At 38.7% G+C, this 26,712-nt stretch overlaps 3 protein-coding genes across 4 annotated transcripts; 1 reads left to right on the top strand and 2 right to left on the bottom strand.

Annotated features, from left to right (window-relative positions):
- Positions 1–736: 736 nt before the first annotated feature.
- hsp90b1 (heat shock protein 90, beta (grp94), member 1) lies at positions 737–9,336 on the bottom strand. The gene is made up of 18 exons (XM_088417435.1): positions 9,183–9,336; positions 8,707–8,809; positions 6,811–6,952; positions 6,612–6,728; positions 6,201–6,532; positions 6,021–6,132; positions 5,787–5,918; positions 5,583–5,699; positions 5,346–5,483; positions 5,104–5,181; positions 4,881–4,946; positions 3,827–4,096; positions 3,424–3,669; positions 2,558–2,694; positions 2,404–2,482; positions 1,307–1,462; positions 1,092–1,220; positions 737–1,019 (listed from the first exon to the last, which is right to left on the bottom strand). Exons 1-18 carry the CDS (start codon positions 9,229–9,231, stop codon positions 996–998), a joined length of 2,427 nt encoding a protein of 808 aa, XP_088273561.1. The 5' UTR covers positions 9,232–9,336; the 3' UTR covers positions 737–995.
- Positions 9,337–10,635: 1,299 nt separating this feature from the next.
- On the bottom strand, positions 10,636–11,398 carry LOC148422692 (signal peptidase complex subunit 3-like). Its single transcript, XM_088417381.1, has one exon. The coding sequence runs from the start codon at positions 11,348–11,350 to the stop codon at positions 10,763–10,765; it is 588 nt and encodes a 195-aa protein (XP_088273507.1). The 5' UTR covers positions 11,351–11,398; the 3' UTR covers positions 10,636–10,762.
- A 449-nt stretch (positions 11,399–11,847) lies between these two features.
- nt5dc3 (5'-nucleotidase domain containing 3) lies at positions 11,848–26,353 on the top strand. Of its 2 annotated transcripts, XM_088417957.1 has the most exons (15): positions 12,092–12,136; positions 12,198–12,302; positions 13,159–13,343; positions 13,955–14,029; positions 14,107–14,162; positions 15,224–15,314; positions 15,400–15,537; positions 18,568–18,628; positions 18,702–18,804; positions 20,254–20,355; positions 20,470–20,551; positions 20,633–20,719; positions 23,858–23,998; positions 24,067–24,131; positions 24,987–26,353. In XM_088417957.1, the coding sequence occupies exons 2-15, from the start codon at positions 12,293–12,295 to the stop codon at positions 25,252–25,254; spliced, it is 1,464 nt and encodes a 487-aa protein (XP_088274083.1). In that variant the 5' UTR covers positions 12,092–12,136; positions 12,198–12,292; the 3' UTR covers positions 25,255–26,353. The 2 variants fall into 2 exon arrangements, with proteins under 2 accessions (XP_088274082.1, XP_088274083.1); XM_088417956.1 differs by lacking the exon at positions 12,198–12,302 and having other exon boundaries at positions 11,848–12,136.
- The last annotated feature ends 359 nt before the right edge of the window (positions 26,354–26,712 follow it).

The raw sequence follows: 26,712 nt of genomic DNA, 5'->3' as shown, positions 1-26,712 counted from the left end.
CTTAAACCAGCTTTCTCAATTGAGGGTGTGTCAGCAAAATTTCATGACAGGAACAGCGCAGCTTTCAAATTAAGAGCAAATTAATTGGAACATGAAGTAAATTGCATCAAAGCTCATTTTATTTATTGTAACTATGTGCAACTTGCCACTAGCCCCGTCAAATACATAGTTCTGTAAATTTGTCATATATATTGTTGCTTTATTGGGTTACAGATACTTGAATTTACATCTTTATTTTATTAAAATCTATAAAGATGTGCATTGTCTTTGGTGACACAATTTTCCATACATGGCTGGAAAATATTTCACAGATTTAGGTACACCATTGGGGGAAAAAAAGGTTTACAACAATTGGGTGTAACTAATATTGCGCACTAAACATCATATACAGTGTACACACACACACCATACACACACATTTGGAACAAATTCCCTTATTGTTTTATTTACGAATTAAGAGCAAATTAATAGGAACAGGATAATTTTTTGAAAAAAAAAAAAAAAAACAACTCAGCACTTGTGCCCAGTTTCTTTACGAATTAAGAGCAAATTAATTCGAACAGGAAGCAACTTTGATGCCAGCTATTTTTTTGTTTTGAATTCATTGAAGGTGGCGCGCCTTAGTGTGGAAAATACGGTAGATTGTCAGCTTTAAAAATTGTCTTAAATTTTCATTATTGCAATCAAACCACTTTCAACTGCTGCTTAGCATGATCCCAATAAATTCAAGACCAAACCCATTCTTCCCTTTTCCAGGAAACATTTATTCAATCAACAAACACGATCTCTCCATCAACAGGTCAGTTAAATATTAACAAATTTACAGGCATGAGGAATGTAAAAAAAAAAAAAAAAATCCCCCCCCCCCAAAAAATACAGAAGACAACCAAGCACTCCTTAAAAATACCCCGACCAATCCAGGACAAACAACCCCAGAGGGACACCGTCCTCAAGTTCCCCAACTTTGTTGTTCCAAGTGCTCTTCAAATGACCCGTCACAGTTCTTTTTCCGGGATTTCCTACGATCAAACAAAGGAACGTGAAGAAGAGTACAAACATTGGCACTCATGCTGGAGAGGAAACGCTCTTACCACTTTTTCATCTTTGGCCTCGTCTACGATCTCCTCCTCATCGTCGTCGTCGTTGATGTCGTCGTCGTCGTCATCATTATCGTCCTCGGCCGGCTTTTCTTCGGGTTCTTCCTCCGGCTCCTCTTCCACCTTAAGTCACACGAGTAAACACTTTCAACGGGGAAGCCATTTTGTTTTTTGCGTACAGTTTTCCCCAAGCGCCCCTTTTGACTGACCTGCTCCTCCAGCGGGATGTTCATGCTGAGCCTGAGCATGCGTTCTATCCTGTCGCCGTACGCCTTCGTGTCGGCCAGCTGGTAGCCCGATCGCAGAGTGGCCGTCTCGAACAGGACGGTGGCCAGGTCCGACGCCGTCTGATCCTCGGAGTTGTCCTACAAAAGGTGGAAACACGCCTTCAATCAGATGTGCTACTTGTCAAGTGGAACTCAATTTTTTTCGTCCCCTCTCTATGGCATTTTTCCCGCTTTACGGTATCAACAACTGTCATGACCTGTGGGGTTGTTGGTGTTTGTTGTTTTGCCTCCCTCTTCAGGCGTTTTTAGGTAATTGCTCTTATTTTCTGTTTGCGTCAGACTGCTTTGTTCTTTACGGTATCAACGACTGTCATGACCTGTGGGGTTGTCAGTGTTTATGTTGTTTTGCCTCCCTCTTCAGGCGTTTTTAGATAATGCCCTTATTTTCTGTTTGCGTCAGACTGCTTTGTCCTTTACGGTATCAACGACTGTCATGACCTGTGGGGTTGTCAGTGTTTATGTTGTTTTGCCTCCCTCTTCAGGCGTTTTTAGATAATGCCCTTATTTTCTGTTTGCGTCAGACTGCTTTGTCCTTTACGGTATCAACGACTGTCATGACCTGTGGGGTTGTCAGTGTTTATGTTGTTTTGCCTCCCTCTTCAGGCGTTTTTAGGTAATGCTCTTATTTTCTGTTAGCGTCAAACTGACTGCTTTGTCCTTTACGGTATCAACGACTGTCATGACCTGTGGGGTTGTCAATGTTTATGTTGTTTTGCCTCCCTCTTCAGGCGTTTTTAGGTAATTGCTCTTATTTTCTGTTTGCGTCAAACTGACTGCTTTGTTCTTTACGGTATCAACGACTGTCATGACCCGTGGGGTTGTCAGTGTTTATGTTGTTTTGCCTCCCTCTTCAGGCGTTTTTAGGTAATTGCTCTTACTTTCTGGCATTTTTTGGCAAAATATAATTGAGAAGCCCTAAAAATGGGTGGTATTGAACGGGATCATTTTAAATATTCAAGATTTGAAATAAAAAGTGAACTAAGCAAAAAAACAAAAAAAACAAAACGTATGTGACTTACATTGACCCGTTTGAGCATCTGCTTGATGAGTGGATGCTTGGGGTTGATTTCTAATGTCTTCTTCTGGCTTGCGTAGTAACTGCAACATTGGTAAACATTAGAGTGGGTCCATACTGCTTTTGTGCAATTGGACGTGTTTGGATTTCAAACTTACTTGGTGGAAATATCTTTCCCCGTCTGGTAAGCCTGGGCCTTCATGATTCTCTCCATGTTGCCAGACCAGCCGTACTGGCTGGCGACCAGCGCGCACGGAGACTTGGTCAGCCTCTGAGATAGTACTGCCTTCTCAATCTGCACAAGAAAACAAAAAAAATTAACATGTGCAATATAGTAACAGGATAAGACAACTTCAAGTGCTGTTAAATTTATCCAATGGCTGTAGGTGTCCATGGCAGTAAATTATTTTTTATTTGTGTATGCATTTTTTACAACTAATTCAATGTTAATAAGAATCATCATTATTAAATATTTAAAATGTCTACAGAAGACGTTGCCCACCTTTACATTAAATAAAGGCCTGAAAAAAAAAAAAAGATGTTCCTGTCTGAATCGACTGTGTGCAAACACCGCCTCTCACAGGTCATTGTAGGTACTGCAGGCTTCTCTTTTCACTGATTTGAGCAGTAAAGTGTTTTTTCGGAAGTTAATTTGATATTGTTAAAACGTGATTACTATCTTAATAAAAAGCATTTTACTATTCTTTATGTATAGTAAGTATTTTTGTCCATATGGAGCAGCATTTTTTTTTTTTAATAGTTAATTTGATACCCCTTCAATTACCATTAAAATCTCCATTTTCCACTTCCTGTCTACTGATGGCTCCAGATTAAGATTACCAACCAATCGCTGAATTTGCGTCATGTGACTGCCATTTCAACCTTATTTTCAAGCCATTATGTACATAAATAAATGTAATTATTAGACAAAAGTTTTAACTTGTCCCTGCTGAAAATGTCTAAAGAAGTTTCGAATCCCTTGAATGAATCGAGTCCCAAGATGTGAAACCAAAAAATGATTGACCTTGTCCTTGAGCGCGTTGTCCTTGAGCCAGGTAGTGAGCGGCTCAAACTCCTTCTCCAGCGCCTCGCGCTTCTCTTTGGCCTTGTCGCTCTCGTCGAACTTGACGCCCTCCTTGGCCACGTTCTGGAAGCGCTTGCCGTCGAACTCGGGCAGCGCCTGGATGCAGTACTCGTCCACGGGCTCAGTCAGGTAGATCACCTCGTAGCCCTTCTTCAACAGCCTCTCCACGAAGGGCGATGCCTCTGCCTGGATGGTGACATCGATCCCTATCATTTCAGAACTTGGGACGCTAACCTTTGTTAGCCTCTCTGTGGCGTTTTACATTGTAAGTTAGCATTAAGCTAAGGAATTGCTGAATAGTGCATTTTGTTTATTGCGATTAAATGCTGTAGAATGTTTGTACCTCCTTCCTGTTGGTGCCGGCCATGAAGTAGATCTTGTCCTGCTTTTCCTTCATGCGCTCGACGTACTGCTCGAGGCTGGCCATCACAGTTTCGCTGTTGGACGTGTGGAAGCGCAGCAGCTTGGCCAGGCGGGTACGGTTGGAGTGGTCCTCGATGACGCCCAGCTTGATGTTGGTGCCGAACTCCTTCCAGAACTTTTCGTTGTACTGTTCCTCTGCGATCTTCTTGATCATGTCCAGGGTTTTGCGCACCAGCTTCTTACGGATCACCTGATTGGCGGGGAGAAAACAAAATGAGCTTTCGGTCTTTTGACTGGGCGCTGAGATTTACCGTATTTTCCGCACTATAAGGCGCACCGGATTATAAGACGCACCCTCAATGAATGACATTTTAAAACTTTTTCCATATAAAAGGCGCGCCGGATTATAAGGCGCACCCTCAATTAATGACATTTTACAACTTTTTCCAATCACAATATAGTAATACTCAAAGTAATAATCATAATTCTAAACTCTCAATAGCATAATAACTCAGTCAATTTGACCAACCTTGTTCAACTGTAAACACACAAAAGAAAGAGCTAAAGCTTAGTTTATCACTTCATTCCCCATCTATGGATCCCAATCTCAATATTGATCCACATAAGGCACCATCAACTTTAAAAAAAAAAGGCTCTTAGGTGCGCCTTATAGTGCGGAAAAGACTATAATTAAAGGTTTATGATGGATTATTACATTTTATTATGCACAACAAAATAGTCTGAATGCTGTAAAAATAATCAGTGTGGAGCATTTTGATGCTTCTGTCCCACATATGCGCCAAGCATGACTAAAAGCAGTATTTATGTTCCGAAGTGCACAAATTCAAATAACTGTTCAATCAGAAATTGCACTATTTTAAATGACACTTTATGGTAGGTAGCCCTTTTTAAATAAAACGTGGGGACAAATTCCAAGTTCTGCTAAAACAGTAAAGCAAGTTACAAAGAATTTTAGGATCAAATGACATATACCTGTATTAGAAATATCTGTGATAAATGACTTAAGTATTCACCTTGAGGAGTTTGTGCTGCTGTAGAGTCTCTCGGGATACGTTCAGAGGAAGGTCATCTGAGTCAACCTGAATTAGAAAAGAAAGATATTTCAATATATACAATGCAATATCTTTCCAATTAAGTAAATGTCAAGACTTTGCAAATACTTCAATATTTTTGGGGGATTGAATAAATTGATGCGAATATTAAGCACACTGACAAACAGACAAAAAGCTTACTCACCACTCCCTTGACAAAGTTGAGGTATTTGGGCATCATGTCGTTGAAGTCGTCTGTGATGAAAACCCTCCTGACGAAAAGCTGTGACGAGATGATATTTTAGATGAAACCGTCGGATTAAAAATGTGTCATCACAAAAACAAATTGGCGTAATTTGAAGCTTTAAAATCCTCAAAATTCCAATTATGGCGTTTTTTTGGCGCTATTTTTTGGATGATTAAAAATTGGAAACCATTTCATCATACTTTGATGTAGTCGTTTTTCTTGGAGCCGTATTCGTCAAAGAGGCCACGGGGGGCGGCGGTGGGCACAAACAGGATGGACTTGAAGGTGACCTCGCCCTCGGCCGTAAAGTGGATGTGAGCCAGAGGGTTCTCGTTGTCCTGTTGGGAGCGCAACTTATTACTCTTGTGCGAGTGTTGATAATGATTATGAGATTTTTTTTTTTTTTAAAGATCATAACAGATTCCGATTTGTCTCACCTTGGAGAAAGTCTTGTAGAAGGCGTTGTACTCATCATCTTCAACCTCCTTAGCCGGTCTCTGCCAGATGGGCTTAATGTCATTCATCAGCTCCCAGTCCCACACAGTCTTCTCAACCTGGAGAGAAAATCAAATAAAACAAGTTAAACAAAAAAAAAAAATCCAGCTAACACGTTGCCTTGTGAGAGCTGCACAAAATTGCACCTTTTTGGTCTTGGGCTTGTCTTTGTCCTCTTCTTCCTCCTCTTCCACCTCAGCTTCATCTTCAGAGGCTTCTTTCTCCGGTTCCTCTGATGCTTCGGCATCTTCATCGATCGGCTCCTCCACAGTCTCAGTCTGATGAGCAACACAGTGGATTGAAAAAAAACAAAAATCACACCCAGTTTCTCCAACTGTGACATCAGCTATGTGGGTGAAGATGCACGCGTGGGTTAGTACCTTGCTGGCCCAAACGTAAATGGGGAAGTTGATGAACTGAGAGTATTTTCTGACGAGGTTCTTGATGGTCTCCAGCTCCAAAAAGTCAGAGGCCTCCTCTTTCATGACCAATCTGCGGAGAAGGATCTCAAATCAGTTTCTGCGCGAGCGCGATCAGACCGATTCGTAATCGGAACGTACGTGATGGTGGTACCGCGGCCCAGCGTGTCCCCGCGGGGGTCCTCGATGACGGAGAACTGGTTGGAGTCAGACTCCCAGATGTGCTGAGTGCCGTTGTTGTGCTTTGAGGTGACGATGACCTTGTCGGCCACCAAGAAGGCAGAGTAGAAACCCACGCCGAACTGGCCGATCAGCTCCGAGGTGGACTGGTCCTCAGATTGCATCTCCGTCATCTTGTTGAGGAACTCACTGGTGCCCGACTTTGCGATTGTGCCCAGATTCTTCACCAGCTCCTCTTTGGTCATGCCGATGCCAGTGTCCGTTATGTGGAGCATGTTCTTGTCCTTGTCAGACTAAAGGGGAGGATTTAAATAAAAAATGTTTTCAGTTTGTTTGCGATTGACATTGCCTGTCACGATGTGCTCGACTCACTTTGATTTTGATGGTCAGCTCTTCATTGGAGGCCAGCGCGTCGTCGTTGGTGAGCGACAACAAGCGGATCTTATCCAAGGCGTCAGAAGCGTTGGAGATGAGCTCCCTGAGGAAGATCTGAAACAAAATTCCACATTTTCAGCCTCAAACTGGAAAACAACACCAATAACCCGCCTGCGATACGGAAATGTGAGCTCACCTCCTTGTTCTTGTACAGGGAGTTGATGATCAGCTTCATCATGCGGTTGACCTCAGCCTGAAAAACGTGCTTCTCAGACTTCTCCCTCAGTTCTTTGATCTGGGCCGCGTTCAATCCGTCTAGCTGGATGGCTTCCTCTTCCCTGCATGGAACACAAAACTCACTCGTGAGACATGACGTGCAAATACAGTATACTCTTTCGCACGTGTCCCTCCAGAACACAGGTGTCGAACTCCAGTCCTCGAGGGCCGGTATCCTACATGTTTTCAAACCCTTTCGCTCAAAAACACCTGATTCAAATGATTGGGATCATTTTGAAGCTCCTGCAGAGCTCGCTAATGAGCTCATTATTTGAATCAGTTGTGTTGGGGAAAGAAAACCGGAAAACACGCAGGATGCCGGCCCTCGAGGACTGGAGTTCGACACCTGTGCTCCAGAACAATCGTTCCATTTTGCTATAACGTGCTTAAGCATCCATGTTGAACTTACACAGGAGAACTATTAATTTGAGGATAAAAAAAAAATGATTATAATATCAGCAACGGCAATGGATGGTAGCCATCTTTGTGAAATTTTCTAGAAAAACAAGATAAGGATTTAAAATGCTTCTAAATAGGGATGCGGAGTGTGATAACCGGCCTTATTTCAGGGTCCCAGTAACTTGAAGATTTCTGGAGGGGACAGATTTGATAGCTTAGGCTCTCAAGTTCATGGTCAGCAAAACCACAGTTTTTGGACCCTTCATACACTCCACCGGGATGATGTTGCGAGGCCAGACGACTTTTGAACGACGTCATGAGGGAATTAGTCACATACTGAAAAGCAAGGCTTCAGCCAATAAGATGTTTTACTTCCTGATTAGAAATGTCGGTACCAAAACCCTTGTATTTGATAAGAAATTAAATCGCCAATGTGCCAAACGTAATCATTTGCATGCATTTAACTGTGGAAAGTTTAAAATGTGAGAACAGTTGAACATTAAGGTCTTGGAATTTGGTGGATAGCGAGCTAATAAAAGACGAAATAAAATAATTGGAGAATGTTGAGAAGTTTAAGTTAATTGGGTTTACAGTACTCTCATTTGAAGGCATTTGACAAATTTTCTAAAGACGATATAAAAAAAAAAAACAAGGCAATTTTTGTATTTCACAAAAGACTCAGTTTCTCCAGAACGCGTCAGAATCCTTTCAATGCACTCCAATTACTTTTCCAAATGCACTTGTATTACGACAGCAAATTATTTACTTTGTTTTAAAACACGGTCCACTGTTTACATTGAAGGAAGCTATCGGAAAACCTACAGAGAAGCGCCATTGAAGTCAACTACTTCCTCATTATTATTTTCAGAGGAATCGTGCAGAAAGGGGTTAAGAAAATTTTAAATCTTTTCACCCAGAATGCTCCAAACCAGCTGGCAAGTTCTTTCAAAAATGGCTGTCATTTAAGAGTGTAAAAAAAAAAATCCCGTCAGGTTTGCTATTGGCAATGGTTGGTTAGTTGATCAAGTAGGTAGATTTCACTAATTATGTTTTAAAAGAATTTTGATATTAAATTAATCCTGGATCTAATTTCGGAGTACATTCAAGGAATTGCACCAGTGTTTCTCTACCTTTGAGCCAGTCTATATTTTTCCCCATAACAGTCATCAAACCAAAAAAGTGGATACACTGGTTAATCATAGTCTATATTTTCCCCCATAATAGACATCAAACCAAAAAGGTGGCTACACTTGTTCATCATGTAGTTTATGCCATCTGGTGGACGAGCCTTTGTGTTGCCTGTCACTACATAATCAATACTTCAATAAAGTTAAATGATTTTTTTACAATTTTTGGAGGTTTTCCTCCAAGTCAATAGGCTCACTGCAGTATACTACGCAGTTTAAGGGACACTAACCTCTGAACCACCTCATCATCCGTCCTGGAGCCATCCCTGCTTTTGCCCAGGTCCTCCTCCACCGTGCCCTCCACGTCCACTTCATCTTCGGCCTTCACAGCAGCTATTAATGAGGAAAAGGCGTTAAATGTGTCATAAATTTACTTCGTCACAAACTGAACGACCCAAATTTGATCAAGTTACAATGATTCAGAAATATTGGCAGATTTTTTAGTAATCAGTCTTTCAATGAAAAAAAAGACGTTGATGCAGTGTATCAGAAACTTCTGGAAAGCCAATACATCCGAAAGGAGATGTTAATGTTGCACCGATATGCAGTGCCAAATATGACAACATGACGCATTTTAATTGAATTCAACCAAGTTATGAATGAGCTTGAAGTGATGAGAAGCCATCGAAACGTCAATACCAAGCGAAGCTAGCTTAGCCGCTAGCCATAGCAAGTGAAAATTCCCTAAACAAATGCGCTTACTCACCGAAGGCTAACAGCCCGAGTAGAAGTCCTAAAACCCACGCGCGCTTCATTTTAGATCGGAGCTTGATTGCGAATATTACACCCCGGAAAAAAAGGTGGAAAAAACGCACGCCGTACTGCCGCTCCACGAGAGACTGACAATGGACCGCCTTCGGAAACACAGCACACTTAAATCTCTCGCCGTTGACCAATGGTGGCGTACCACGCACCACTGTGGACCAATCAGAGCGGAGACAAAGCTGCAACGCTGACCAATCGGAGTGTTCAACATAAGTCGAAACCCTCAAATCGTGGCTGGTCACCATTGGACGAAAATCACTTCTTAATTTGCGTTAACGTTGATGCTTGTTTTTATCACGCAACAAGTGTTTCATCGTTGTGTGAATAATTAATGTGATCATCGATAAATGAAAGACATTTAATACTGAAACCCTGATAACGTTAGGCGCAGCTAAGCAGCAATTAATGGGGAATTACTCAGATATTATTAAATATCTAAATACAGTGATTTGCATAAAGTACACGTCGAAACAAATTGATTGGGTGTAAAAACCTCAGTGATTTACTGATCATGAAACACAAGTTTCATAAAGACAACAAAAACAAACACATCAAATAAAATATAATCGATAAAACGCAAGTTAGTACATTTTATATGTTCAAAACGTGTGGGAAGAAGCATAAAAACTTATTTTATCCTACCCTTTGTTCTCTATTAATTAAATAAATAAATATATACCTTAGATTGAATGATTTTCGGCAATTTCTCGAGTTCATTGTAGTACTCTACTATATTTTTAAACCTCTTTTTGGGGTCAAGCAGACTTTTTGAATTATATTTCATAATTGAATCATTAAACGTTTTACGGAAACACACATTTGCTTTGTTTCTGTCCTATGGATTTTTTTAAGGACACCTTTTGCCCCTCAGGCCATCATTAAATCTCCTTGAGTTTAAAGAGTTTCTGGACACTTTGGGAACATTGATTATTGTATACTTTGTACTTTATTCAGTTTTAATTTAATCTAAATTGTATAATTTAATAGTGTTAGAAGAATAATGGATTAGTTTAATTTGTAAATCTCTACACAATAAGATAAAGAACAATATAATGTAAAAATATAATTGCCTGGAGATATTTTAATGGGAATCTGCATAATTTATTATTTGCAGCTGGGTTAGCATTGCAAAATAACTGTTCTCACTTGCCTTACCTGTATAATTGTTAGATTTTAAAACCATCACGTTAAGATACATTTTTAATAAATGTGTGCTATACTCATTCAAGAAAATCAATGATTGGTTGTGATCCAGACAAAGGAAATTCAGTACAGTTCTTATAATTTCTTATAATTCTTATAATAGCGTTCTAACAACTACAAAGAGTAACATTTTCAAAGGACCTTGGCTTTTATGTTCAAAATTGCTTTTCTACCATACACAAAACAAAGATGCATTTTTTTTGTCTTTGCAGCTCATTTTAATCCACATCAAGGGTAATAAATTAACATTCTCAATATGACTGTATTTGTGCAAAGCTTTTGAAAAAAAGCAGATAATCAACAATTGTTTTTTTCACCCTAATAGCTCTTAATAATCCCATATTTATCAGGAAAGGGAATACTGATGGATCCCTTCCCAGGTACAATGGGCATAGGTCCAGTGACGGGATTGATGTTCCATGACAGCGTTAGAGTGACGTTCCTGTTGTTTCGTAGACCGTTTCCATAGTCGAAGAAAAAGTATTTGGATCTTTCATCTGTCAGGTTCAGTTGTTTGTCCTTTTCATGTGCACGAACAATCTTGTCCCAGAGCACCACCTGGTTCAAAGCGTTTTTTCCAGTTGCGTACTCAGCAGACAAAAAGAGGAAGAGCTGTTGCACGTTCCAATCAAATAACGGCTGCAAATCCGCTGATAGATTGAACGCGATGTAAACCAGATCACTGGACTCTCCGGGTCCGGTCAAGTTGTCGACATTCCTCAGCATGACTTTGGTGACTCGGATATCCACAGGAACTGTTCGGACTTCCATCGCTACTGTGAGGTAACAGCCGAAAATTAAGACCACCAAGACGTTCAAAGTGAATTCCAAAAAGCTGTAGGCTCTTGTTAAAAAGTTGTTCATTTTGCGAGAGGTGCAGAAAAACACAACACTGGAATAAGTCATCAACTCTCAAGATCCAATAAACGTGTCGCCTTCCGGATGCTGCTGTGATTTTATTAACCGCCGTGTTGCCTAGAAACGGAAGTCAGTACCTGATTGGCTCTTCAAAAACGGACGTGACGTACTACGGGCTACGCGTCGACATTTTGCTCCTATTGTTTTTATATGACGAGCTTCCCAATGCTACTTAAAGATATTAGTTCAACGTAGAAAGGATTATCTTAATTCACATATGTTTTTCTTTTGCGCGAAACCACCTTCTTTTGGCTGCACAACCACCCAAGACGGAAGTGACGTAATAAGAGCTGAAGAGATTATATCTCGTTTTGTTCATTTTTGGTTTTACGTTTTATCCTATACATCTTCAACACATAAGTTTATTATAAAATACAATTTTTTTCCAATAGTTTTAGCTGTGCTTGTGCCCAATCGCTTCTCGCTGATTGGCTGTGGGAATCGCCAAACACGGAAGTGACGTTAGTCCTGTTTAAGGTCTTGACAGTCAAGCCTCAACTGTCATTCACTCTATTTAGGTAGCCTCTTCGAAAACAACAACAATGGCTCCCTTGTCGGCGCCCCTGTCGTGTTTCCTTACGCAGGGGAAGGCCACTCTGCTTTGTCGCCACATCGTGACGGCTTCCCGTCATTTCGGCGCCTTGTCCTGCGGGCGAAGTGAGCTGCTTTGCCGTCAGTCTCCCCCGGCTCGGACCGCATGCGCATCGTCGGTGTGCAGCAGCTCGGCTGAGAGCTTGTGGTCTGTTTACAACCGCACAAAAAGACACACTCAAGGTAGGAGCGTTGGATATAAAAAGAAGGCAATTTCTTTGACCCTATCGTTTGTCACGTTTAGAAACGATGCCTACAGTTGTGGGAATAAGCGAGTCACTACACGGTCAGTGACCTGGATTTGTTTACTCAACTGTAGAAAAAGCAAAGTCTAGGAAAATGACTAAAGGTGAGCCATTATTTTCATAAAACTACTGTGCACAAGGTTTTGGTCATACACACATTGTCACTTTTGGGTCCAGAAACGCCTTTGAGCAAACGAAACTTCACTACATGTGTTCAGAACCAATCAATAAAAGTATTGCTTGAAACCATGTTGTGGGATCAAGGTGATACGGCTCTATGTTGAAGTGAGTATGGTTGCTTCGTTTAGACAAAAGTAGTGCTTTGTTTAAGTGCATCTTGGTGCCAAGGGAAAGACACAATGTTTGAGTTAATTAAGGAGCTTCATGTTAACAAAAGTAGTGTTTTGAAGTCATCTTGGTGTGAATAATCTATGTTCAAATGAGTTGAGGGGCTTCAGTTAGACCAAGATAGTGCCCGTGCCACCATATTGGTGTGAAGTAACTGTGTTCAAATGATTTGAAGCGTTTTCTTTAATAAGTGGTTTCAATTTTATATTCCACACATTTTTAAGTGTGTTTAATTCAAACAAGTCCAGAAGATAGATCTTGTAATTTCCGTTTTATTTGTACCCAGATAATTGTGCCAGTAATGACATAATGTGCATTTTTATAAATTGTAATAAAGGCAAAACTTGTTTCGTGAAGGAGTCACTGTTATACAGTTTAGCAATAAGTTGCTTCATCTTCCAATTAATTTGCTCTTAATTTGGGAACAAATTTTGTTCCTGTCATTGTATTAAAGAGCTTTGAAACTGATTTATTGTTCTTGGAGAACCACTGATAGTGCTTTGCTGCTGTCTTGTGGCATCTTGGTCAAGTAAATGCTGCTACTTGATAAGGCCAAAGTTCTTTCAGTCTTTTTATAGGAAGTTAATGTCATTTTTATATTTCTCTGGTCAGAGGTCATGCCGTCTGTCTCCAGCGCCTCCGTGGATCCCGATACTATCTTCGCCAACAATGAGATGAGCCTGCGGGACACGGAGGTCTACGGCTTCGACTATGACTACACGCTGGCGTTTTACTCCAGTCACCTCCACACGCTCATCTTTAACATAGCGCGAGACATCCTCATCAGCAAGCACAGGGTGTGTGTGACACTTCAATAAGAGGGTTAAACAATGTATGTTTAAACCAAGCCATGTCGTTTGGTCGAACGAAAGGCCTGTTGGCTCGTGTAATGATAAAGTACAGTGCAGAATAAGCACATGGAAATTGAAATTTTGCTCATACATAGAATACAACTTTGGAACCCTATGATAGTCAACCAAGCTTCACGAAAGTTATCTTAATGATAACATATGTGAAACATTATTAGTGGGGCATCATTAATGGCAATGCACATTTGTATAAAACATTTTGGAAAGGAAAAAAGTCACTAATAGTGTTAATTTAGCAATTAGTTGTTGTTGTAATTAATTTGCTCTCAATTTGAAAAGAAAATACTGTCCCTGCCATACCTTTAAAAAGCAATTATATATATATATATATATATATATATATATATATATACATATATATATATATATATATATTTTTTTTTTTTTTTTTTTTATTCCCCACATACCCTCTGAAGCTCCTTGACGTACAGGGGTCCTCTTACCGTCATTTGAGAAGCGCTGACTTAGGATATCAAATTTGTGTCTCTATCTTTTTTTGACTGCTTTTCACATGTTGTTATAATCTGATTTTCTTTCAGTACCCAGAGGGTCTGCGAAATTATGAGTACATTCCTAATTTTGCCGTGAGGGGCCTTCATTATGATGTTCAGAAAGTAAGAAGTCTTACGTTTTTTTTTGTCTGGTCAAAGTGAATGACGACTGCATCATTTATCTGACTGTGCTGTAATAGGCACTGCTGATGAAGATTGATGCTTTCCACTATATCCAGCTGGGGACTGTATACAGGTTTTTGCAAGACACAAGTTCTTTTGGGGTCCGTAGACCCGTTTTAGATGCAAATGAGATTTCAATATATCATTTTCAATGTTTTAACAGTGTTGAATTGGAAGAACAGCTTAAAATACCCTTTTTTTTCCAAAAAACATTTAGGGCTGTAACTAACTATTTTAAAAACAGATAATAATAATCTTGTTTATTATTTTGTTGATTAATTGGTGAATTGAGAAAAAAATATATTTCAAATTGCATTAATTTATTCAAATACAGGACGTGAAATCAAATTGATGAATTAAATAGTTACTGAGTTTGTCAATTATGTCAGAAAAAAGGCAAATGTTTAAGTAAAACATGCTTGCAATTTTGATTCAACACAAAGATAATTATTTTGCTTCTGTGAAGGACTGTAAAAAAAACAAAACAAATATTGACGCAAGGGTCAGCTTTAAAATGATTAAACTTGCTAAAATCAGTCAAGTAAATAAGTCGATATTATTTAAGTAGTTAATCTGGTAAACTGTTACATAACAGCTTTTTGTTGAATCTGATAATGCAAAATAGTAAGGGGGTTTTGATTTTTTTTTTTTTGGGAGGGGGGGTCGCCTTGACTTATAGCAGGAAGCGGAAGAAATTACTTAATTCGTTATGATCAGAAATCGTCTTATTAGTTTAGTCAAAAATAAATCCTTGTGTATTAAGAACAACTCTGCCATATGTGTACAAATATGTACTTATAGTGGTAGTACTTATAAATAGCCATGCGAAAGCAATAGCTGTGCCTAATATCATTTTAATATATGGTACAGGCCATTGAAAAGTGGATGCTGGGCAGCAATTCGGGACAATATTCTTGACTAAACTAGCAAGATGAGTATGAGTTTTTTTTTCATTGTAATATGTCATTCATTCATTTTTTTTGTTTTTGTTTATAGTGCATTATGTTTTGTTAATTTGTAAAATACATTTGATAGTTTTTTGTATCATACAGTGATTTCATTTCGTCAACCTGAAGCCGATTTTCTGCATCCTTTGTTGTAAAGAACAAATTCATTAGTTTCGTGTGTCTCCAGGGGTCTGAATCCAGTCCCCGACGAAGAAGTCATCGCCATGTACGACGGCTGTCACGTTCCTCTTGATATTATGAGCGACTTCTACGGCAAGGTAAAATGCATCTCGTTCTGACGCTCTGAAGGCCCTGCTAAAAAAATGCGAGAATGGAGTGATGGAATTCGTCTCCTTTCCACAGAGTTCTCACAGTCACTCCATGAAACAGTTCATGGACATCTTCTCGCTGCCGGAGATGAGCCTCTTGTCTTGCGTCAATGACTTCTTCATGAAGCACAACATTGACTACGAGCCCGTGCATTTGTACAAAGACGTTAAGGTAAAATATCTTGCACATATCTTAGCACAAAATTTAATTTGGGGCCAGTATTATCTAATATCGTTGATTTCACATTGAGTGATTATAATGAATATAATACATTTGGAAAAATGATCCTAATAGAGTGGTGATCTATTGTCACTAATTTCAATGAAATTGATGGAGACAGAGTTGTGGAGTTTGGGTGTTAGAATGTTGCACCCTAACTTGGTCCTATCTTGTTTTTCTGAGTCAATTACCGTATTTTCAGCACTATAAGGCGCACCTAAAAGCCTCATTTTTTTTAAAAAAAAGGTTATGGTGCGCCTTATAATCAGGTGCGCCTTATATATGGATCAATACTGAGATTGGGATTCCTAGATGGGGAATGAAGTGATAAAGTAAGCTTTACCTGTTTCTTTTGTGGGTTTACAGTTGAACAAGGTCATATTGACATTGAGTTATTATGCTATTGAGAGTTTAGAGTTGTTATTTGAGTTATTATTGTTATTACTTTGAGTACTTATATTGTGATTGAAAAAGTTTTAAAATATGTCATTAATTGAGGGTGCACCCGATAATCCGGTGCACCGTATAGTGCGGACATTATGGTAGTTGGAAAAAAAAATATGTATATATTATGTATATATTATGTATATATATAATGTATATATATATGTATATATATAATGTATATATATATATATATATATGTATATATATATATGTATATATATATATATATATATATATATATGTATATATATATATATATATATATGTATATATATATATATATATATATATATATGTATATATATATATATATATGTATATATATGTATATACATATATATATGTATATATATATATATATATGTATATACATATATATATGTATATATATATATATGTATATATATATATATATATATATATATAATATATGTATATATATATATGTATATATGTATATATATATATATATATATAATATATATATATATATATATATATATATATATATATATATATATATATATATATATATATATATATGTATATATATATATATGTATATATATATGTATATGTGTGTGTGTGTGTGTGTGTGTATGCCCCCTCTCCCCGCCCCCAAAATGATGTCTGTTGATAGTTAACAAATTCTCTGCCAGCCCATTACAAAAAAAAAAAAAAAAAAAGTATAATTGACATCTATAGCCATCAATGGTGCTTTCGGGGCCCCTGTATTATCACGGGCCCCGTGATAACAGGTGATTAGTTGGCATGATCCTTGGATCAACTGTTCCTAGATCAGTTTTGGCTAAAACTGCGCTGCTGTGTGACTCATCCCGTGTGTGTACGCACATTCCAAACAGGCCCATTCACGCGACTGTGTTTTGGCAACTCGTGCGCGATACGTCAAGCATCCATCGGCTTCCTAATTTTAGCCGCTGCGACCGGCGTCTAATTATAAACGTGCAATCATTCCTTTGGACATCTGTGCTGCCGGCTGTAGAAAGAGAACAGCAATCACGGCTCAGCACCGTTCGTCCTCTGAAGGGTGCTGTCACGGCCATCCCTTTATCCTGCGTGACATTCAATCATTTTTGACGGATCGCTGTCATTAAAAGCTTTCACACACTCGCACATGCACACACACAGTGTTTCAATAGCGGCGCTCAGGACTTTTCAAGGTCGCAGTTTTGACAGTTTCTCATTCCAAACAACAGGCTAGCCTGAGTACCTAGAGATACTTAAGAAGTTGTGTGAAAATAAGTTAATGGAAGGCTAATGGAATGAATATGAAACAAAGTCTGACACTTTTTTTGTTTAACATAAAGCTGCTTTTAATGTGAGATGTCGCTCACATGATGAGGAAAATAGTCATTTTGCTTTTACTACTCTATCACATGAACTCATTCACTGCCAACCTATTTAGACCCTTCTCAAGATACACTCAGAAAAAAATTAAACATGTTTATGAATAGATACCTGGTCTTGAATTTCTCCCATTTTTTTAAATTGTGATTTGTACTGTCTGCATTAAAATATGCTGTTATCTATCTGCATCAAGCTATTCAGTGAAATGTATGAAATAATTTGAGATAGTCCTTTATTATTATAAGTAAAATACATTGTTTTTAAGATTTACTGCTGGTCAAAATGTGTTGAGATGAACCCAAACAATAATGGATCAATATTTTAACAAATGTTAACAAAACCGTCTTCTATAGTTGTCGGGCAGGCAGTTACAAATGACAAACGACATCCACCAGTTGAGTGTCATGTATACCATGATAATGCCATCAAGTGGACATGGGTTTCAATTGCTCTCTCGTCCCCTGCTTTCCCTCAGATAAATATGATGGTGTGTTATAGCCTTGGGTTAAACCCCTTAGCTGGCTTTGTTTTTGTGTTACACTTATATTATTGTGCCGTGTTTCTGTTTTAGTGTAACTGCAGAACCGCAGACATGGTGTTAAGTTCAAGTACTAAAACAGAAAAAAGAACGAGTGTAAGTGTAGACCGCAGTAGACCAGCGCCTGACGAATGACGGACCAGGGGGGGGAAAAAAAAGTCAAATGTCGCATTCTAGTGGTGGCAGAAGGTTGGGCAAAAATACACACTATCACAATTAAAATTTTAATTATCTGAACAGTAGTATTAATAAATTCATATGAGAATAATTAGCTTTGGAACAACTGTAAAGGTCTGAACTAAAACCTCTGCCTGCTTCAGTGAGATCTCCAAGAAAATCTTCCGAGAAGAGTGCAAGGGGTTAAAATGCTTCTCCCCAAATCCATATTTTCAATCCCTTTTCATGTCCCATCGGAGCAATTTTTGTGCAGACTTTTCAAAAGTGTCACCTTTCAAAAAGCACTTTCCTTGATGCAATGATAGCTTTCAAGTACGCTGGCTTTCTTCATCTTGCTGCTTTGTATTCACAAGGCACTTACTTTGTACTTGGAAACACGTAGCTGAATGCTAATGCTACATCTGGAGTACAAAATGTTGATGTTGCTTTTTTTTTTTTCCTTCTCCTCACAGGAAGCCATCAGAGATGTTCACGTGAAGGGCATTATGTACAGGGCGGTGGAGGCAGATGTTGGTAATGATGGGCCTTTTTTTTTTCGTTCGTGAAAAAAAAAATCTGCGTGAATAAAAACTTTATTTGATTGCAGGGAAATACATTTGGTACGGAGAGCAGAGTCACGCTGTGCTGAAGAAGTTGTACGAGCACGGGAAAAAGATGTTCCTTATCACAAATAGCCCCTTTGACTTTGTGTAAGAACAAGCACTTTATCATGTTTCACGTTATCGCCACTTGGGGGCGTGATTGCCTACCTAAATGAGCTCAGGCCTAAACAGAATTTCCATGATAAAAGTGCTGACATGAATGATTATTTTGATCATCAAATTTATGATTAATCGAGTCATCAATTGGGGGGACTTAAAACAGTGCCGTGGCAACCATGTTGGATTTGTTTGAACTACATTTGTGAAGGTATCACTTGGCATATTCTGTTCAGCAATTCCAGAAGTCAGATCATGTATCATCATGTTTTATTACTAACTTTACTGCAGGAAATGACATCACAAATGACATTTCAAATTTGGATGGACCTAAAGACGTAGAACATTCTACAAAGAATATTGGCTTAATTTTTGAATGTATATTTTTCCTTTATTTCATCCAAAAATTGGACATCATTTCTACAAATTTTAAAAGGTATCTAAATGATTGACCCATTATAAAAATCATTAGGTATTAATTTAACCCTTGTGCACACACTTTCTAAACTATACACATTCAATTTTTTCTAATTTTGTAAATGATTTTAAACCCTAACCCTATTAACATAAGACAGCCATTAACTGGTCTCTACCGCCACCTACAGTCTAGAAGTAAAACACAGGTCAAAAAATTTTCTGACTGTTTGACCGCTGCTCAAAAAAAAGTTGCAAAAATCGCAGGAAAATCAATGTAATAAATCTTATTCAAATTCCTCTTAAAAATTGTGTTATAATGGTTTTATATGGTCCAAAATTTGGACAATGAGTATTTTTGTACACAAAATTTTGCACGTCCAGCTGCAATCACATAGTAATGTCAGAATCGTTGCATTTTAAAATTTTACACGTTTTAATTATCTGCTGGAAATTTCAGGTCCCTAATGTTTTTTTTTTCCATTGATCCTTTTATGATATGAAAAAAAAGGAATTTCCATAATTTGTAACAATGCCACAAGGGTTAATTAATTAAATAATTAATTGTTGCACCTCTACACTATCGTGTTCCAATGAGTTGTAGCCACATTTTCCATGTTATCTTTTATTGTGTGAATGTCAAAAAAAGCAAAGTGTGGTGAGTCTCTGTCGCATCCAATCAATGAACTGGGTGATCATTGCCATTTTTTTTTTTTAATTTGCAATTGTCTAGTCTTTAGTTTTGCTCAGTACGCTTAATTTATTTTACCGCTTCACTCAATCGGAGGCATAATTGATGTTTTTATTAGGAAAATAACGGCCAAGCAATAACTTGGAACTTGTATAATGTTTTAAAACATTTAAGTGGAGGGATACATCCAAATATTTCAGGTTTCTCCGTATCAGTTATTCAGTAGACATTTTGTCAGGTCAAAATGTTTGCTAAAATTCACAACTTGATGCTATATACGTCCGTGCCTTTGCCCTCCATAAAAAGTAGCGACTCCGATTTTGTGCCCTCCTTAGGGATCGAGGCATGAACTACATCGTGGGGAGGGACTGGAGGGACCTGTTTGATGTAGTTATAGTTCAGGCTGACAAACCCAGTTTCTTCAACGACAGGAGAAAGTAAGTGCGTCTGTGTCTCGCCGCGCGCCGTCGTTTGTTATCCTCCCAGCAGAAGCCCTGCCCCAAATGCGCATCACTTCATTATTAAAAGTGAGCAATATTTGTGCTTTGCAGGCCTTTCAGGCGGGTTACTGACAAAGGTGCCCTACTGTGGGACCGGATTCACAAGTTGGAAAAAGGGCAGATCTACAAACAGGTGATGGGAACGGAAAAGTTGAAAAAATGACATCTGGGTGAACCCCTTTTGAAAAATGAATCCTGTTTTAATCCCCTGAAGGGAAACCTCTACGAGTTCCTGAGATTGACTGGCTGGAGAGGATCCAAAGTGCTCTATTTTGGCGATCACATCTACAGCGACTTGGCAGTAAGAAACACGTCGATGCAGTACAACAAAGTTTACTTGAAATGAAGAATAAGTACTTATTTCTAATAGTTCAGAAAATCGTAGAGTAATGACATTATTATCATTTTTTGCTTCAATTTAATAGACATCATGCTAGTCCTTATGGTGTGGACGCCTTGGCCACCTGGGGGCAGTATTATACAGCTATGCATATATAGAGAGACAATCCTTAGTAAACTAAAGTAATATTAATTATTTTCAGAAGAGGTAAAGAATATATTTCTATGTGTATTGTTTTTGCCTTCATGTGTTGCTGCACCGTTATTTTTCAAGTAGCTGTTATTTTGAAAAGTTCTAACAGCAACATTAACACCAGATAGTCAAGCAAAGCCATTTTTCTTGGGAAATGACATTTTCCTTTTTCTTTGGGGGAATGCAAAGAGAATGTTTTCACTATTGATCTAAAACAAGTGCCATTACAAAACCAAGTTATTATCGTTATAATTAGTCGTTTTCAACACTCACTTATTTTGAAACATTTATTAAAAAAAAGTCGCAATAACATCACGACAGCCCTACAAACTGACTCAGGGGCCAAGCAAGTTGTTGAGACGTCATTCTCATGGTGCTCACAGCCACCAGGGGGCGTATTTGCACAACGGTTAACCAGACTGAAGGGCATTTTGGCTAAGCGACAGCTTCTCAGCCTTTACGCAACCTTATGGAGTGTAAGTAAATAGATTACTTTAGGTTTGAAGTACTAAGGTAATTGATTCCTTTAGATCATAGGTGTCAAACTCCAGTCCTCGAGGGCCGGTATCCTGCATGTGTATATCTTCAAATACACTTACTGTTAGTGCACAAATGCTCTCAAAGAGCTGCTGTCAGCCACTGCTCATGCCCAAACACTCACACAGAGTTGCCCACAGTACAAAGCACCTCGTCAAGTCCCGCCTCTAATGCGCACAGTAGTTTCTATATGTTTAATGCACACAATCTTTCTTGTCGTTACTCAAGCCTGCGCACAGTGTGTTGAACAAAAAGTGTGTTTTGACGTTTAGATCCGTTTGCCATTTGTGGGTGGTTCGATCACAGATTTTGACTTTTAATGGATGGGCCTGGATTGTATCCACACAATAATTGTGGATTTACTGTACATTAAGTGCATGTACATTACATGCACTTTAACAACCTCTCCGGCCATTATTACCATTGCGGCTTATTCAGACCCGCATCCTGGCAGATGGCCAGCGAGCTGTCTTTGAGCCTAAATTGGCCATCATTAGTTTTTGCGGCCACAACAGCATTATTAATATGTGAACGAGCGTGTGATCAGCTCTAAGTGATGTTAATGAAAGGCAGAGTTAACATCCCTGGCACAATGCCTCGCCGCCGGTGGCTGGCGGCCAGCTGTCAAACACGTCGCTTCGCTTATTTAGGAAGATGGAGCATCGTCCGTATGTGTGTGTGTGTGTGTGTCCGCATCTTACAGGCAGCTCCGGTGTATGGATTTTACAGCAGCAGGCATCATTAGTGCAAGTTTCTGCACACCAACAAGTTCCCCTGTTACATGCAGAAAAATTTAAAAGAGTATATTGCGCAATAGTGGCCTCTGTCTTTGGAAGCCTGGGCTTCTACGTGGCGATGTAATCCACCTCAGAATAATGTCATTTTTATGCTTGCAGAGTTGAGTCAACAAGCTGCCTCTTTGAAGATAATTCTCCCTCTCTCTCTCTCGCTCTCTCTTTCTGTCTCGCTCTCTCCTCAATATGCATGGATGAGAAAATGGGACTTGTCTCTTTTAATAGCTCGCAAGGGACGGGACATTTTATTTATTTTTGTTTATTTGTTCCTTCACACATCATGGTCTGGTTATTGTGTCTTATCTCTATTACGGATTTTCTTTTATGACTATAAACTTTCCTATTGCAAGTTTACGTATTTTGCTTTCTTTTCAACCGGCCAAACAAAAAAATATAGATTTTTTTTTTTTTTACAAAATAAACTAAAAACAGGGAGCATACCATATTTTCCGCACTATAAGGCGCACCTAAAAGCCTATTTTTTTAAAAAAAAAGCTGATGGTGCATCTTATAATCAGGTGCGCCTTATATATGGATCAATATTGAGATTGGGATTCGTAGATGGGAAATTAACTGATAAAATAAGCTTTACCTGCTGATGATGCGTCTTATAATCAGGTGCGCCTTATATATGGATCAATATTGAGATTGGGATTCGTGGCTGGGGAATGAACTGATAAAGTAAGTTTTACCTGTTTACAGTTGAACAACGTTGGTCATGTTGACATTGAGTTATTAGGCTATTGAGAGCTATTATTTGAGTTATTATTGTTATTACTTTGAGTATTACTATATTGTGATTGAAAAAGTTTTAAAATATGTCCTTAATAGAGGGTGCGCCTTATAATCCTGTGCGCCTTATATATGGAAATGTTTTAAAATATTTCATTAATTGGGGGTGCGCCTTATATTCCGGTGCGCCTTATAGTGCGGAAAATACGATAAACAAAAAAAGAAACAACGAACTTGGGTCCCTGAACTGTGAGGCAGACGTACTAACCATTGCTCCACTGAGCCACCCATACACACTCCAGCTAAAATGGATTTGATGTCTATAACCGTCAATGGTAGTGAATGAGTTAAATAGCGTAACATCGCAATAGGTAGTTGGAAGTCTGCGGTGAAAAGATGGCACTAACATTTTGTTTTGTCGTTGTATCCCTGAAAGTTTTTTGTTTATTTGTTTTACCTTCCAAAACCCTTTCTCAGTCTTGTTTTTGTTATTTTGTTGTTTGAGGTGTTGCTAAAGCAAAACATGAAGTCACTGGTCTGTTGTTGTTTTTTTAACCTTTCAAAACCCTTTCTTAGTCTTGTTTTTGTTGTTTGAAATGCTGCGAAAGCAAAACATAAGAAATCACCGATCTGCTCAACATATAATACATACAGTATCTTTTCTCCGCTTTTTGGTCCAAAACTGGCGTTTTTGGTGATAGCAACCCATCTTCTATTGATTCCTGAAAACGCTGTAAAATGGCTGCCAAAATCCTGGTCTCTGTCTTTTGAGTCACCGGAGATACCTTTCTTACCGGTAATCCTAGTGTGTTCATTTGAAATGGAAATGTTTCTCCCCGGTCAGGATTTAACCCTGAAGCACGGCTGGAGGACAGGCGCCATCATCCCCGAGCTGAGGAAGGAAATCAAGATCATGAACACGGAGGAGTACGTGCACTCCGTAACCTGGATGCAGGCGCTCACCGGCCTCATCGAGCAGATGCAGGTCAGGAGCTGGCGCTATTGGACCCGTGAACAAAAGTCATGAGCTCACCATATGCCGCTCACACACAGGTCCACAGAGATCCACCCGCCCAGGCTGTGGTGAACGAGTGGATCCGAGAACGGGAAGCAATGAGGTCAGTTTGCCTTCTTCTTTATCTTTGTCGTCATTGTTGGGTTTGAAACTAGTTTTCAAAATTCCCATTTACTCATTCAATCCCTAGCCACTACTGTAGCTTCTATTCTATGCACCTTATAATGCGGTGTGCCCTATATGTGAAAATAATTTTAAAATAGGCCATTCATTGAAGGTGCGTTTTATAATCTGGTGCGCCTTATAGTGCGTAAAATGCGGTACTTCTATGTATAATTTTTACTAATTCTTTTTTTTTTTCAAGTGTTTGCCTAAGGAGGGTCTAAAATGGCTGGTGAATTAAGAATTAAATTAAGAAATAAATAAATTGATTACTTTAAAAAATAAGTACTAAACTAATTGATTATGTGTTAAAGTACTGGAGTAATCTTTGTGTTTTAAGAATGAAATGGATTACTTTAGTTAATACGTGCTAAAGTAATTGATTACACTAGTTACTAAGGTAATCAATAGGCTCTTTGGTACCTAAATAATTGATTAATGTATAACGTTATGGATTACTTTAGTACTTAAGGTAATCAATTACTTCCAAGTCATTAACAACTAAAGTAATTGATCACCTTAGATATTAAAGTAATCAATTACTCCAGGTCCTAAAGTAACAAATCACTATAGGCACTTTGGTACCTGAAATAATTAATATATAAAGTGATTATTTGGTTATTCTTCTCACTCCAACATTGTCGCATATACATTTTTTGCCAAATATTTTTCTATCACTACTGAAACAGCAACTAGGTGAGTTTTTCAGTGAATAACAGTTGGCTTCCCCCCCAAAAAAACACAAATAGTTGTTTTTGCAAAAGCGAAACTATGAATATGTGTGTCGTTGTGGCAGGCCGCACACCAAGAAAATGTTCAACCCTCAGTTCGGGAGCCTGTTCCGCACGTATCAGAACCCCACGTACTTCTCGCGCCGGCTCTCGCGCTTCGCCGATATTTACATGGCGTCCATCAGCTGCCTGCTCAACTACGACTTCCTCCACACCTTCTTCCCGCGACGGACACCCCTGCAGCACGAGTTCCCTTTCGGCCAAGGGCAGATAACTCCTGCCGGACCCGACCGGAACCCTCCTCACTCAAAATCTCGGGAGAATCCTCGCTAAAGTCAGACAAACGCGTATTCGTCCATCTCCGTGGTGAGGTATTGCTTTTATTCATTACAAAACAGCACATTCATTTTCAGAACTGTCCGTTTGACTTGAAACAAGTACTTATACCTTTGTGCAGTATTTTAATCATTTTATGGTCGTTTTCTTCCGCATCATTCTCTCAGTATTTTAGCCAAGGGATGTTTGATAACTAAATGGTCGTGTCATGTCGAACTTTGACATGTTGTCACCATCTGGGTGAAATTTCAGCTCCCTACTGTCTTCTTTCAATGCTTTCTCTTTGATGAAATACTTATGACGTAAAAATGAAACGATTGGATAAAATACCGCACAAAGGTTTTTAAGCCTTCTGTTGGTTTTGGATGCTTGACCAAGGGTGGGCAAAGTATCCTTTGCGGGACACATACGGCCTTCTAAGGTTTTTAATCCAGCTCATTAAGCTTTTGCATTTTCAATTAACAAAAATTGCAGATATATATTTCATTAATTCTTTTATTTGACTTCTAAGCTTACATGACAGCTGTAATATTTTTATTCACATTACAGGCTGCCTTAATAACTACTTTTATGAGCTTTTTTTTCACAAATTACATCTGTTCATGTTGGGATTTGTCATATTTTGATTGTAAAATGATGCACTTGAATGTACCGCATTGAGTTACTGACCACTTTCTCGCGTTTTAAACTTCTGTATTTAAACATGTTGTACTTGGTCCTGCAGCACTGAGGTTTGTCCTCATTTTTACTGTTTCGGAACGCACTTGATGACCTACTTTAATTATTTGTTGGGGGACGCAGGGAATTCTGAAATCTTTTGTTTATGTTATTTGTGTTGATATAGATTTTAGTTGTTGGGTGTTATTTGAATTATTAGACTATTTAAGATGGAGATATACAGAAAAGCTGACATTTTGATTATTTGTGTATGAATTGTAGGGTCACTAGAGTAGCTGCTTTCCTATCAAGTGTGAAATTAAACAAGCAAGGTGCATATTTTATTTTTCTGCTTATAGTATTTCTGAAAAAGTGCGTGGAAGTGAGTGTTGTGAACGGACACGCGAATGGACCAATAAACGTCCTGCCTCGATTCAAACTGTTGTTCCTCTCCTTGTTTGAGAACAGAAAGTTGCGGTGAGTACAAAAAACGGACAGTGTGACAACAGGTAAATGTTATAGTGTATTTTAGTTTGATTCAGTTTTAAAGGCATCCCTAATGGGTGTCCAAAGTCTAGCACGGGAGCCGTTTAGGTCAGGCCATATAGAAGGTCTTTGTCTATGTCTTGATTGTTTAGTCCTTGTCTTTTTGTCTTATTCTTGGCCTAGGTCTCGGTCTATGTCTTGGTGTTTGTCTTTTATATGTTTCTTTTTCTATATCTTGGTCTATCTGTATCTTGTTCTAGGTCTAGGTCTTTTGGTGGCAAAACTTTTTTTTTTAAAAGTTGAAGACATCTT

This window comes from Hippichthys cyanospilos, chromosome 6, assembly GCF_059441005.1.
Source record: "Hippichthys cyanospilos isolate Australia breed blue-spotted pipefish chromosome 6, RoL_Hcya_1.0, whole genome shotgun sequence".
NCBI lineage: Eukaryota > Metazoa > Chordata > Actinopteri > Syngnathiformes > Syngnathidae > Hippichthys > Hippichthys cyanospilos.
The sequence above is the reverse complement of the archived record's forward strand: the minus strand, read 5'-3'. Positions and strand labels throughout refer to the sequence as shown.